The sequence below is a fragment of the Impatiens glandulifera genome, chromosome 1, assembly GCF_907164915.1.
Source record: "Impatiens glandulifera chromosome 1, dImpGla2.1, whole genome shotgun sequence".
Taxonomy (NCBI): Eukaryota; Viridiplantae; Streptophyta; class Magnoliopsida; order Ericales; family Balsaminaceae; genus Impatiens; species Impatiens glandulifera.
In genome coordinates, this window is record NC_061862.1 from 59802054 (window position 1) to 59818208 (window position 16155).

General features: G+C 32.3%; 1 protein-coding gene across 2 annotated transcripts; it reads left to right on the forward strand.

Moving 5' to 3' along the window:
* The first annotated feature begins 2390 nt into the window (after positions 1–2390).
* LOC124915232 (rhodanese-like domain-containing protein 8, chloroplastic) lies at positions 2391–13026 on the forward strand. 2 transcript variants are annotated; one of them, XM_047455913.1, is made up of 8 exons: positions 2391–2830; positions 3069–3122; positions 3993–4142; positions 5804–5966; positions 7196–7287; positions 7890–7993; positions 8331–8606; positions 12728–13026. In XM_047455913.1, exons 1-8 carry the CDS (start codon positions 2417–2419, stop codon positions 12870–12872), a joined length of 1398 nt encoding a protein of 465 aa, XP_047311869.1. In that variant the 5' UTR covers positions 2391–2416; the 3' UTR covers positions 12873–13026. The 2 variants fall into 2 exon arrangements, with proteins under 2 accessions (XP_047311869.1, XP_047311878.1); XM_047455922.1 differs by having other exon boundaries at positions 2690–2830; positions 3998–4142.
* Positions 13027–16155: the final 3129 nt, after the last annotated feature.

Genomic DNA, 16155 nt, shown 5'->3' on the forward strand with positions numbered 1-16155 from the left:
AATTTGATGAAATGACCCTAATAATGGGTCTAATGTCCGTTTTGCCCCTCTCGTGCCCATTTACCGCTCATTAACGCGAATTACCACTCTTGCATTTTCCTCTAAAACGTGTTTTATATGAAACACAATAGTGGTAATTCGCGTTAATGGAAATACGCGATTTACAACTATCGCATTTTATTGTAAAATGCATTTATGAACTCACGCGTTTACAATAAAACGCGATAGTTGTAAATCGCGTCTTTCATTGTATATATACATATTTTGCCCCTCATTTTAAAAAAAACCTTTCACGACTCTCGACTCTCTCGACTTTTCATTCCAACTTTTAACTTCGTTCAAATCAGTTCAACATCATCATCCATCAACTCTCATCATCGTTCGTCGTCCGTCTCTTCGTTCATATATTCAAGTGAGTTTAGGATTTATGATTAATCTGTAATGTTCTTATTTTTCTGTCGTTTATATTGATGGATATTGATGTATAATCCTTAGCTTTAAGGGTTTATGTGTGTATATGATGTTGTTTATTCAATGTTCTTCACTTACGAGTATTATATCAGTGTTCTTATTCTTCTTGCATGCATGGTTTAGGGTTTATAATAACCACGGATTGCTATTTCACGAGCATTGTACCTATATGTATTGTACGTTTGTACTTTATTTGAATTGTTTGTTAATGTTTTATCTAATTTCCTCGTATTCTTTGATGTTGCTTACTTGAGTTGTTATGTTCTATAGTTTAGGTAATTATAATGTTCTATAGTTTAGGTAATTATAATGTTCTGGAGTTGTTTACTACAATGTGCTCTGCTAAGAAAAAGAGCAATCACGTACCCTAAGACTTACACGAAGGATTTCGCAATAACAAATTGTCATCTCCCCTAAGTTTTCATCATACTATGATGAATTTACTAAGGTTGATCCAAAAGAATTTTATTTTGATGAATCCATTTTTGAGTATTACTGGGGTAAGGAGGAAAGACATATGCCGATGTGGAGCACGGTTGATGACATTTACGTGTCCCTCAACCTTGAAGTTCTGCACTATGTACTATGTACTGTGAGTTGTGCGACTTAAAGAATGGAGAATTGACGTTTATGATTGCGATCAGTCAATTTTCAAGGACGACAAATTTGTAGAATTCATGATACCCATGTGTGAAATGATGCCGCACTTTCTTCATAAAGTAATGTCTCTATTTGAAATTTCCAGGTATCCTAAGATGACCATGGACACTTTAATATTTTTTAGAATTCCACATCTAGAAGTACCAAAAGAAAAAATAAGTAGGGACTGTGACGTTTTGTATTAATGTATATAGAGTACATGACTGCTAAACTTGGTCTATAAAATTGCATAACAAATAACATGAAATTTTTTAGAGAAAAGTGCGTCAGGTTGTTCCACCAAATTTTAGAGTCATGAAGTGTTATTCTTGTAATATTTTAGAGCTATGTGATGATAGTTGTAATATGTTCACATTATTGTTGTAATATATTAAAACAATTCACATTATTGACATGTTGAAAAATATATTCACATATATATTACTGCATGAGTTGGATGATACACAAATATTCATGAGTGAGTTATGTTGAAATTTGTGTAGGATATTACAACATACATCACGAATATTGTAATATTCGTGAGTTATGTTATAACTTGTGTAGGATAATACAACATAACTCACGAATATTACAATATTCGTAAGTGAGTTATGTTGAAATTTGTGTAGGATATTAGAACATAAATCACGAATATTGTAATATTCGTGAGTTATGTTGTAATTTGTGTAGTATATTACAAATAATCACGAATATTACAATATTCGTGAGTTATGTTGTAATATCCTACACAAATTTCAACATAACTCACTCACGAATATTAGACATATTGTAATATTTTTTGTCGCGAATTAACACTATCGCGTTTCATCTAAAATGCGTTTTAGATGAAAACGCGTTAGTGGTAATTCGCGCTAATGAGCGGTAAAGTGGACGTGAAAGAGAGGGGCAAGTATTTTCATTGTCGCGAATTACCATTATCGCATTTCATCTAAAACGTGTGAGTTCATAAACGCGTTTTAAATGAAAATGCGTTAGTGATAATTCGCGTTAATGAGTGATAAAGTGGGCGCGAGAGAGAGGAGCAAATATTTTCATTAACACGAATTATCACTATCGCGTTTCATTTAAAACACGCGAGTTTATAAACGTGTTTTAGAGAAAAACGCGAGAGTGATAACCAAGACGGAAATTTCGTAGGCGAAAAGCAATCTTTTTTTGAATTAGACCCATTATTAGGTATCTAATCAAATTTCACGTTAAATCGGTTTGTTGATAAAAATAAAAATTAAACTTAACAGAGTAACAAACATTACACTGAACCGACATCGTCTCTAAGAAAGGAAGGATGTGCTGCTTTCTTATCCCAATGGCATCCGTTTCCACTCTAGTAGTAACGCCAATGGCGGCGAGGAATCTCAACCCTATCGCCACTGTTTCTTCTTCTTCTTCCTACTTCTCGTTTCCAATTACTAGCGGTAAACTAATCAAGGAAACAACTTATTCCATTGCCATTCAAACACTTCAGATTTTAAAGGAAAATAAGAAGCGCAGCTCCTCCAAATCGGCTCGGCAATGGAGCCAGTGGCTCTCACGGAGCCTTCTTCTCGGTCACTCCTATCAATCTTTCTGTCTCCCGCCCAACTCCGCCGCCGAGGAGGCATACGCTGAAGATGATAATTTTGTGGTCGTCAATTTCTATCGGTTTGTTTTCATTACAGATCCAGTAGCGGAGGTCTCCAGACATTTATCTTTCTTGGAGGTACTATTACTTGAGTTTGTATAATTTACTTAGCCACTATTTAGAATTTACTAGGCTTCCAATTATTTGAATTACTATTCAATTTTGACATGTTCTTACCAGTGTGATTATCAATTATTGACAATAACATATTCTTAGAGAATTACCGAATTCACATCTCTTAACATGTTTCCTCATGATGAAAGATGTTGACAAGATGGTTTTCTAATGTCGGTATTCTTGTCAAACTTTATCTCAGGGTTTTGATATATGCGGTCGGATATACGTGAATGAACAAGGGATCAATGCGCAGGTATTCTTCTCCCACGCCGTCGGCTACCAACTATGGTTTCATTGAATCCGGAGGATTACAAACTTGATGGCTGGCTATTAAGAAGAAAAAACCAATAAAAAATAGAAAGAGAGCTTATAAGACTTTGTTTTGAAAGGGTGAATCTGTTTTCATTAATCCACAATTAAGGCGAGTGTTTCATGAATCGTGGTGAAACAACTAGTCAAAAAATTCAAAGTGCAAATCATGATTCATGAGTTAATTGGAGAAAGTACAACATTCCAACAAACAAAACATCATAAGGGACAAAAATCCCCAAAACGACTCAAAACTCCAAATCATCATCTTGGAAGTCCAACATCTTTACATAAACGTCCTATTCAAGGTTATGGTTAGGGAAAGCTTTTATCTTTTTGGGATGCCCACTCTTTTTTACATGAGTGATCTTTGAAAAGCAAAAGAAAAATGGTGTCACCATGTTTTTTTGGGAATGGTTCTAGACAATTGTTAAATTCCCAAAAGAAAAGCCAAACAACACCTACAAAAGTAGTGGTGCACAATGACAATGCACCATCACCTATCAATGAAAGAAAGCAAGAGCTAAATTCTAGCCAGTGTAGAAAAGCATGAAACTTAACAAAACTTAAGAATTGAATCCTTGTGTGATCATTTGTGTTGTGTTAACTGCTTGTACGAGTTATTCATGAGTCTTTTTTATCGCAGTGTTTTGATCTATTATACAACAAAAGAATTTCTGAACATCTTTTTAAAGTAGTATTTCAATTGTTCAAGTGACATAGTCGAGGGTAATAAAAGAGTTATTTGTGTGCATAAGGTTGAGCTCATCATTTTTTCTGTACGTGTCTCTTCTCATATGACTATCTTGTTCAGTACAGTGGACCAAGAAAGGATGCTGTTGCCTATATGAAATGGCTAAGAGAAGACCATAGATTTTCTGATGCGCTATTTCAGATTTCACGAACCTCAAATGGCCATGCATTTCCCAAACTGAAGTTGCGTTATAAGCCTTCACTTGTTCAGGCAAGTTTGATTTTCTTTTCTTATTTTCGTAGCCTATTATTTGTCTAAATGAAGGATGAACTGGTTTTCTTGTAGAGTTAATAAGTCATAAATTGACTCCTAGTGCTCACATTGATTGGGTCAATCTTTTTTATGAAACGAATGGGACAAAGAAGAGTATGTAAAGTATGAAGCCATAGAAAATCACATTAATGCTATGTTGTAACTGTAATGTTTAAAATCACACCTCCCTAAAAATGAATCTCTAGAGTAACTTTAAACATGCCATAATGTTTATTTTTAGAATAATTTTGAGTCTTACAGTAACTGCATCATTCTCCTCAAACTAAGGATGACCAGAACATGTTTTCTTGTCAATGGTATGTCAACAAATGTGTGCGATATGACCAACCTGATCAATAAATTCCAGATATATATTCATGATTCCTTGAAATGTTATTGATCCTGGGAATCCAAAGGATTTCTGTTGAAAGCCAAACACAATAAAATCTGTTTATGCAATAGCAAGATGACAATTGAGTTAATAACTATCTTGAAGTACTTATATAAGCCCTATAGAAGAAATTGTGCAGTCTAAAGGGTGCTTCAAGAGACACATATAGCTTGTTTGATGTAGTTTATTTTATTTTTAAATAATCTCATTTTTTTGGGAAGAAAAACCTTGTTTGATGAAGTGGATTATTTGTAAATTACTAAAATATTATTTATATTTAATATTTTTAAATATTATAAAAATATAGTAAGGGTAGTTTAGTTGATGATTTGATTAATGATGGGATAAGGGGATATTTGGATTAAATCCAAATAACCCTTCATGAAGCAAGGACTAGGGCATATCCCAAGAATGAACTTCTATGCCACTAATGTCCACATTGAATATGAAAACAAATAACAAGTATGTGAATATTGACTTGAATCTTAGGGGCATTATGGTTCCAAGAAGATAAAACTGATTTGAAGGGTCTTTGTGTCCAATGAAAGTGAATAAATATTTTTTTTTCAAGCAATGCTTGTATAAATGAAATTGCAAAACATGAATGTTACGAGGCCGTAAACGAAAAAGTGACAACCAACATAGATCATCAATTAGATGATCACATGAGTGATCAAGTGACAAGAATAGAAAGGAGAGGAAATAAAGAGAATCTAACACATGGAAGGCTGAGACCACCAAAGTCGTTGAATTAGAACAATAAGGTGTAAATCTAACAACCCAAATTACAATCAAAATAAGGTCAACTATTGTGTCCATCACCACATTGCAAACTGAAGAATTTGTGAAAGGGGGTATGATTGTGGAATAATTTTCTTTTTTTCACATATAATAGTTTTAGACTAAACTAAAATGTAAGACTCGGGTAAGGCCTATGTATTGTTTTGTTATAGTGTATCATCAAGTTAAATGTAGATTTTCTATTGGTCCTCTGAATTTAAGGAACAAAGTATATTGATCTTATAGCTATAATAAATCATGTATTCTTCTTCTCTATGTGTATTATCTGCATGAGTTACTCAGCAATGTATCTATGGCTAATTCTGCAGTCATTTGTATGCGTTCAGGGAATACTCACTAACAATTTTCTTAACCCATTTGGTCTGTTCAAACATTTTTTTTTCATTTACCTGAAAACAATTTATCTTGGTAAATGCCTTTCCACCAGTTTGAAGGAGGGACATCACATCTTCCTATAATTGACGCTTCAATGCGAGCTACACCTCTTACACCATCAGAATGGAGACAAAGATTGGAAGAAGTAGATAAATCTGATGCAGCCTCAAGGAGAAAGTCCGATTCTAACATTGTTCTCTTGGATGTGAGAAATGGTATCTTCCAAACTTCAAAGAACTTCTTGTTTCATAACTTTTTGGAGAAAATTGATATTTTGTCCTTCAAATATTCCTTCAATTTTGTACTTCTTGTTTCATAACCCTTGGAACACCATTACTATGTGCTTCATACCATGTCTCCGTCGCTCGCATGTAAGAGGATCATCTCTATGGTTTCATTTTTTTAAAGGGTGAAATGCACCAAGTAGGGGTTCTAGAAAACAAACACGCTAACCATTGAGCTACACTACCTTGGCATCTGAATGATTTCTTACTATGGGAATATTAAGCATTACAAAAAAGTCATGTGGTTACCACATTTAATAGTGGGTTGTTTCATCAGCGGTTGCCTTTGCAGGGGCAGATTGCATTAGTATTATTAGTTCATGGGATAAAACTAAATTGTTGACATTGTGATGATAAATCAAATTAGTTCAAGGGACAAAATACTAATTTCCTCTTTTATAATTTTACATCCATGCATTTTGCGTGCTGTTGTATCTCTATTTCATTAAATGAGGTGCAGTTCAAGAAATGGGAAGAATATTATATCAGTATTTAACATTTTCCTTAAACTTCCCAATGTAAATCGAAAGAAAATGGCAATCACAAGATTAGCCTATGCATGCTGCTCCAATTTTCTAAACAAGATTGGCCTTTAGAGGATTATATTCATAACAGGCTTTCGCTAGGATTTGTAGCTTACAATAGCCTGGGGGTTGTTTCTTCAAGGATGTCTCGTATTCTTGTTTTAGTTATAGTTTAATTTTTTCTAGTGTGCACTTTGGTACTGTGGTTATATAGGAACCAAATAAGGTCTTTATGAATTAAGCCTCTCGTATTTGTAAACTCTGCTAAGAAAACATGTCTTAGATTTTACTCATATACATCAAATCCATACTCACCTTTAGGTAGTTCTCCATTTTCTGATAAACTATTGCTAGTCATACTTTTTACCAGCTCAGAATTTCTATTGGATAAGGAACTTGCAAGTTTCAAATACTTGGCATGGTTTGGCGTGTCTGATTTTTTTCTCAAAACTATCAGTGTATACTGTATACTTTACCTATTTTGAAGTACCAATGCTTAGATTTCTATATTTTATCCATTTCAATTTCATCCTTGAAGCAATTTTCTTTTGCAACACCTTTAGAACTATCTCTAGATGATGATAAATATATTTAGCATCTTTTTGGATTTCAGTCTAAGGAACCTATAGTTATCAGGTTATGAATGGGACATTGGTCACTTTTGTGGGGCTAAACGACCTGATGTAGACTGCTTCAGGAGCACTTCCTTTGGACTAACTCAGTTGGAGGTATGATTCTACAGGAAGGTAACTATATTGTGGCAAATTGGAAAGATATGATCATTGGTACACATACAGTGAGATTACTAGATACTATCACTCATAAAAAAAACTAACAGTAATTGGAGTGTTCCAATTATCAATTATGCAATCATTATGAATCAATCATCACTTTTATGAGCTAATTCATAACTTTTATGTCATTGGCCCCTTTCTTAAAACCCCTGCTAAGAACATAACATTCTTATAAAAATATATCAAGGGAGTAAAATTTACTGAAATTGATGAAACTTCTATTTTGTGTTATTTAGATTTAGAAAGTTAAAAACTTCTCTATGATTTTTTTTTGTATATATGATTAAAAAATCCATATAAGTTTGTGAACATCTAAAGGAAGCAAAATCTATGATATTTCTGAGACTGTATGAGAACATGTAACTTGTTTTAATTTCAAAAGGCTACAGTTTGTTTCATGGTGGAATTAGAATTAGATTCCTAATGGTTGTCCGCATTTTGGAATTCTGTTTACTCGACTATAAACAGAACTTCAAATTTATCTTTGTTCAAACTGAGTATTATAGTAGAATATAACTTCCAGTTTCTGAATCCAGGATAGTGCATCTGATCCTCTAGCCCATGCTGATAAAGAAGAAACTGAAGTACTTATGTATTGCACTGGAGGCATCCGTTGTGATGTATACTCAACAATCTTAAGGTCCGTGCAACTGTATTTTCTCTTTCAATTCATATGTTATTTGTTCTTGTTTCTGTAAGACCAAAATGGATAATTGAGAGGATTATCTCTATATACATCAACAATATTATGGTCTCTGCAACTAAACATTCCTGCTTCAGCCATTTGATTTGCTCGTTTGCATCAAAAAGGTTCTCACATAATTGGTCTCTTTCAATTCTTGTGCTTGCCGCAAGGGCTAGATGGAAAATATTAATCCTATACAAATGTTTATGCTAACATCTTATTAACGCCCTTATGCGACTAAGCTTTTGTCTTTTGACACTTTTCTTATTGGTGTAAATTCCTTGCATGTCAGACAAAGGGGATTCAAAAAGTTGTACACATTGAAAGGCGGTGTTTCCCATTATCTCAAGGAGGAGGGTCCTGCACACTGGTTTGGGAATCTTTTTGTGTTTGATTCCCGTCTTTCTTTGCCTCCTCCAGCCCAAACATCAAAGATTATCAGTGAGGTAAATGAAGTTCCACAGCTTCCAGACAGTACATCATTTTCTAGATGTTCTGTTTGTAGCTCACAGCTTTCTGAACTGAGGCATCGCAACTGTGCAAATATTGACTGCAACTTGCTTTTTCTGTAAGTGCATCTTTTCCTTTTTCCTTTAATCTTTTATTAGTTAGAATGATGTGTCCAGATATCTCAGACACCACAAAGGACTAGGGTGAAGATAATGAACATGACTAAAGGCAATCCATATAGTACATGGGAGATCATGCATATTTTTGGCCCTTGACGTACTTGGTTTGGATTAATAAACCTAACATTTTACAGTTATTCATAACCCATATATATGTTAGACTGTGAGACGTGTACATTCAAAAAGTCTTAAGAAATTGGGCCATATTCTCTCTCTCTCTCTCTCTTTATGTATATATATTGTGAAAATAGTCAAACTAGGTTTATTTTATTCTCTAATTTATTTATATATACATTAAAATAAATTAGTTGAGATAATTTATGGATTTTGTTTTTTGATATTTCAACATGTTAATTAGGAGAAAAAAGAAACATGGAAATCCGACTAATTGTGGAAAATGAACTCTAAACTTTTATGAATTGGTATAAACTTTTATGAGATTAATATATCAAAACTATATATATTTCTCTCTCAAAAAAGAATAATATATCAAAAGAATCTCTTTATCTCCATTTTGAAAATTCTCATATATTCCTATACTTAGTCCTCTTCAAAGAGAAAAACAAAAGTTGGCAAAGTCATAGATGATGAGGTGATTCAAGAATTGAAAATTAACAATCAATCGTAAAAAAGACACCTTTAATGGGGTTTTGTTGTAGGGATCTTGTTTAATGGTAATCAATTCATTATCATCTTTTAGTTTATCAAGACAACAAGTTAGAGGGTTTGTGGTCATTCAAATAATTTGATAGGACTGAGTACATGGTTGAAATAGGTTAGTGTGTTAGCTTAATCGGAACAAACTTAAAGGTTCATTTAAAAATTCGCTACAAGCTTTGAGGGACCAAAATGCCCACACACTAATTGTGTAGTTCCATCTTAGATACTAGAAAACCCTGTATCAAGGCAATACAAGGTAACTCTGAATAGGAATAGATATATTGAAAGATTATACTCATACCCTGGGGAAGTACTACATGGTCTTTATAATGATCTTTATGTCTCATTACAAACACTTCAAAGATGTATTATATTAGTATGCTCCTGGTAGGTTAACATAGAAAACTTGAATGTTAAATTTGATCATAGTAGAAGGGCGATTTTAGTTAAGTAAGTTTGTTATCTATCCTTTGGTTACATTTTGAGCAAACATCAATATGGGAAGAGTGTAGGCCCAATCGTAGCAAACTTGACCCATAATCTACTTATCATTTCTAAATGGTTACAATATATAAATGTAACATTCTTGGAGAATTAGCCATATTACATCCATTATGATATTTAGTGGTGTAGAGAATTGAGAGAGTGAAAAAAGACGTCTTAGGCTAGGGAGTTAATTTCACTTTAGACAAGTTTAGCAGCTCATCAGGTAACACGCTTATCCGTCCAACCAGAAAGTGCCTTTGCCTCCGCCTCCGAGCTTGATGCGCCGGAAGCCCCCTTTGTAGGCATCATGTTATTGTAATCCACGTTCTCCGGAACAAGGAAAGCTAATATTACTGTTAGAAAGATCCCTCCGGCACACCACCCGAGCCGACGAAATAGGAAGTGTAAAGATCTGCCCATTAGCATTCCTTTTTTTTACTAAAAAGATGAGGCAGACATACCATATAAAATGACCAATAGAATGATTGATTGAAGCATGAAAGCCGTCAGTCCTACTCTACTAGCTTTAGTTAGAAACTTAGAATCTGATCTTTCTCTATGAGAGCGGACCCAGTGAGAAGATCGGCAATATACTTGCTTTGGGAAAGAAAAAGTCCATGAGGAGTGCGCACCGCTTCAATGCCGAGGAAATAATGGAGATCACCAAGGTCTTTAAGTGCAAAAGATTGATTGAGAGGGCGGTTGGGTGGGGTGTAGGTAGGCATGATTTTTCTGAGCCTACTAGCTATCACTTTTGTTTTCACTTTGGCCAAAAGACTGGGGTGCGTTGAGTGATAATATTATTCAGATATGACTTATGGTTTACATGAGAGATGTTGATATACTGATATATAAAGGGCATTGCGGGTAATAAAAGCAAAAACTGACAACAAACAATGTGTAGAGTATAAGCAAAACAACATGTTGAGTGCAAGTAAATTGCACCAATTTCAAGAAAGATAGAGAGATAATTCTACACTCCCCTCAAATTGGGTAATAGATATTGAGAGTGTCCAACTTGCCACATAGTTCATCGAAATTCGACTTGGAAATTCCCTTATCTGGCGAGCCAGGAAACTATTATTTCTTACCGGAACCACCGTCGCTTCCAAATCCGATGATCACACCTATGAAGCATGGGACACCAACAACGGCCTCGTCATGTCTTGGCTTGTTAACTCTATGACTCTTGAAATGGCTGAAATCTATGTCAACGGGTATGAAACCGCAAAAGAAATTTAAAACACCTCTTTTGAGCGGAGTGTTTGCAGTAGATATCAGAATCGAATGGGTTCGTCCAAGTAAGCGATTCGGCAGCGTCGATTTATTGCCAATAGATGCATAGCGCGATATAATATTTAGTTACTGTGAGAGTCCATTGTTTAAGATTGAGGATATTGAGTTCAATCCTAAAGAGGAAAGGCGTATTGTTGTTTTGAAAGTAGGTTTGCTTACGGTGTCCCAAATATCTTTTGCGGTTTCATACTGTTGACATAGATTTTAGCCATTTCAGGAGTCATGGAGTTAACCAGTCAGGACATGACGAGGCTGTTGTTGTATTCCATGCTTCATAGGTGGGATCATCGGATTTGGGATCGATGGTGGTTCCAGTAAGAAATGATAGTTTGTTTCCCTATACCTCGACTCGAATGTTTATTTTGAGAGCTTTCCCATTTGAGGTTGTTGTCACCGTTGACTCTAAAGACGGAGATAGGAGAATAATCCATAGAAGAGATGGTTGATGAGGAAGAATTATGGCCAGACATGATGGGAGATAGCTAATCGAAAAAAATAAACTTTTGAGAGCTCAATAACGCTCTAATACGTAGAGAATTGAGCTCATAAGAGTGAAGAGTGATAGTATTATTTAGATATGACTTATGGTTTACATTAGAGATGTGTGATATATAAAGAACATTGAGTTTAATAAAAGTATGGATTGATAATAAGTCATGTATAGAGTATAAGCAAAAGAACATGTTGAGTGCAACTTGCACTCATTCCAAGAAAGATGTGAGATAATTTTACAAGTGGAAAATTAGAATGGGTGATACATCATACGTTTTAGGGTTTAGTATAAAGGTGTTGGGCTGATAGTAAGTCTTTTTTTATAATATTGTTAGTTGGTTTAGTGATAGTATAAAATTTAAGCTTCATTTGTAAGGCATTGAAATTTGAATGTGATTATGATTCTCTTAATGTATTTCTTCTTTTCTGGATCTTTAATGTCATCTTCTCTCTTTTCAACCCTAGATTACTAGTTATTCTTGTAACATAAGGCTCCAATAGAAATCTTAAAGGGTCCATTCTTGAAAATTAGCCATAATACCATGGTATGAACACAAGACACTATCTACATGATCTTGAAATACTCCAAGATGACTAATGACAAAGGTTGTTATCCAAATAAACAAAGATCGGTGCATCAAATTTTACTCAAGGGCTTTTCAATCCGACGGTGGAGATACATTGGCATGGACGGTCCAGATGATTCATCTTCTAAAAAGATTAGTTATTAGAAGAAATATGTAATAAGCCCCAAGCTGTTAGACAAGTTGTTAGGTGGTTATATGATGCAACCTCTCTACGCATTATAATTCCAGGTTAGCTAAAAGATAATCAATCAATCACAAAATGGAATAAAGTTGAAGTCTCTCAACTATGTAGTTTTATCCATTGTTTTCTCATAATATAAGGGCTTAGGCAATTCAAAGTCTCATCTTTATGTCTATCTCAGTTAGATTATGAAACCCTATTCTAACTACTCTAAATCATACCAAGAAATTTTGCTTAATTCTTGTAAATCAGGCTATTCACAGGCTTGTTTTTGACTTCCTGTATTTTAATGTTTTAATCGTGGGAGAAGAAAGGTGATTTTGAGAATGAGAATATCTTATTGTTGCGTTGGTTTCAGATGCTGCAGAGACTGTCAGGCCGATTTGAAAGGATGTTGTAGTAAGAATTGCACAAATGCATCACGTCTTAGGCCTTTGCTTTCTGGTAACCAAAGATACAAAAAGTGGCATCACTATCGGGATCAAGATTTCGAGAGAACTTAATGGCCCATCTCAAATATTATAGCTAGTTGGAACTAGAAGAGGCTATGTTTAGACTGCATTTTGAACATTAAATCCTATGTCTTTTTTTAGTACAACTTGTTTGTCATTGACTCATTGCTCACATTGGCCTTATTCATTTTATTATTATTCTCAATTGCATTGAATGTTTACTTATAATACTTACTTTGAACTTGGAGCTCATTTAGAAAGTGGGATTTATCTCAAATTTTGTGTTGTGTCTCTATTTCATTAATCTTTTTGTTTAGTAAATAAGTATATGAATGAGACATCATAGTTTCATTTAACAAATAAAATTATTATCCCAATGTGTAAGAAAATGTTGCTCAATTTTCAATTAGACCAAGCTGTTTAATGGACTCCCATACTGGTAGTCTTTTTTGTTGTTGGATAAGGTGTTGTAAATCTAGTCCATTTGGCATACTCATATTATTATTAAATGAAAAGAATTCTTAAACATGAATAGAGATTATGATGTGATGAATAATATTGTCGCCAATCTTGTGCGATGAGAGTAGACTTAACAGACTTAACATATGTTATGATCCGTCGAAGATCTTATAAAGAAAAATTGTGGTGATGCTTTTAGTAAACATGGTGGATGTTTGTTCAGAGTAAGAAGTGCATCTAAATGATTCATATTGAGATGACATGTACTTCATTACTTTGATTGTCTTAATTGCAATTATAGTGTACAATATCCTTAAATTTGAGTTATTTTAGTTATATTGTATATGAATTAATTATACCTTGAAGGCAACATCTTATTAGATGGTTATTAGGTATATTGATTATATGAAAGTATTTGAGAATGATTCCACTATTCCTATATGAATGAGGGTAATTATTCCAGAAGTTTATGGTCATAATATTTTCAACTTGGAGCTTATCTCATGCTTTGAGAAACTACAGAATTAACACTCCCACAATAAAATTATTTAATTAACTCATGTGTTATTTAAGTAATTTTATTTTATGCATATTATGAAAATTTAAATTATTGAAAGAAAATTTTAAAATGTATTAATATGAAATAATTTTTTTAAAGAATAAAATATATTTTAATAAATTAATTTAATTATTGAAGAGATATGTGTAAGTATATTTTCAATTTATTTTTAAAAAAAATATCTCTTTTGCATGTTAATTGAATGTTAAGACTTGTAAAAGAAAAGTTACAATTATATAATATTATTTTTTTTAATAAAAAATTGACTTTATAAAAAAATATTTGTTATAACAATTATATCATGAATAAGATAATTATTCATCTAAATGTCTCATTTACCTCATAACATAACTCATTTATATTAAATCAAGAGTCGTCGTAAAAGTAATAAAGTTTGGAACGAAAGCAAGATCACGAATCTGACGTCACTTGTTGCAGAAGAGAGAAATAAAAATAAATAAATAAATTCATATAAAAAAAGAATATAAAAAAGTCTCAAACATAACTCATATTCCTCTGTAAAGAACATTCTATTATTTACTAAAATTAAGTTTTATTTAAATAATTCACTAAGATTCATAAAAAAATGAAAGTTTGAATTGAATAATCCTATTTATAATTATGATCTATAAAAATTAAAGTTTGAGTTCTATAATTATATTTGTAAGTTTTTTTAATAATTAATACAGTCTTAAATTATTTCAAACATTACCTTCATAACTGAAAAATTGAAGTTTATTTGAACATACAAAAAGTCATGAACCTAGCATTATGAAGAGTTGAACATGTTCTTATGAGGCGTTGAATATTACCTTATAAATGCGCTGAACATGATATTCGTTTGAAAAAAAAAATGCTATTATTTACTAAAATTAAGTTGTATTAAATAATTCACTATATTCTTATCATATGAATTCATAAAAATGAAAGTTTGAGTTGAATAATTTTATTTTTAGCTATGATTTATAAAAAAAATAAGATTTGAGTTAAATAATCATATTTGTAAGTTTTTTTTTTTAATAATCAACACGGTCTCATATTGTCCTCTTTCATAATTGAAAATTTGAATTCTTTGAACATAAAAATGTCTCAAACTTGGCTTTATGAGACACTGAACATGGCCTTATAAGGCGCTAAACATGATATTCATAAAAAAAAAAATTAAAATTTAACATAAAAAAAGTTTCGAACTTATGAGGTGCTGAACATGATACTCAGAAAAGAAAAAAACGGCAACAAAAAAAACGAACATGTCAAATTCGCGATCTTGCTTTCATATTAATCATTTTTTCTTAAACCAACTTAGCTAAATATTCTAATTTATTTAGAACTTAAAAAAAAATCAAAATTATTAAAGATTCCTCGCATTGAAGAGGATGCTAATGGATTGTCAAAGTTTCTAACATCTCAAATTTTATTAGAAAATTACTCAAAATATAACTCAAACACGTATAATATTATAAAATTATTATTTATTTAATTATATATTTTAATATTTAACCAAATATTTTTAACATACTCTACCAATATATTTATGTTGACTTTTTTAGTTTAGATATGTAAAATTTATTTTATAAATAAAATATCAAGATTTTGATTTTTTTTTATATATAAATAAAGACTATAAATATACAAAGTCAGTATTAAATTAATTATAAAATTATCTGACAAATTAAATAAAATTAATTTTTATAAAACTAGTCACTCATATATAAAAACAGCTAAACTTTGAAACTATTTCAAAAACTAGTCACTCATTTTTCTTTTTTCTGAACTCAAGTTATAAGCTAACAAAGTATTTAATAATAGAGAAAATATTCTAAACAATTCTAAAAATCAAGAAAATTTACAAAGTATTTAATAATAGAGAAAATATTCTAAACAATTCTAAAAATCAAGAAAATTTCCCAAGAAATTTGTTTTCTATATGTTTAAGAATTTTAGAAAGTTGTTTAGATTATTTTCCCAAATGTTTATTCTATTTCTTGGTCGGCCTCACCATTCATCAGTCGGACAGTGAAGAGCAGCAAGAAGACATTCTTCTTCCTCATGCAGTCAAGAACACTAAGACAAGTAAAATTCAATTTCTCAATTTCTCGCGACACGACTCTGACTTGACATATAAAATCATTAATCGACTCTAAAAGTCCTAGAGAACTCATTCTTAGTGGTTAAGACTAAGAATGATAATGGGCAGTTCGGGAAACAGTTTTCCAAACTAACCTTGTTTGGCGTTCACTTTCTCAAACTAACCTAATTTGTTCTCAAACTAACCTAGTTTACTATTCAAACCTTTTTTTTTTTTACATTTCAATT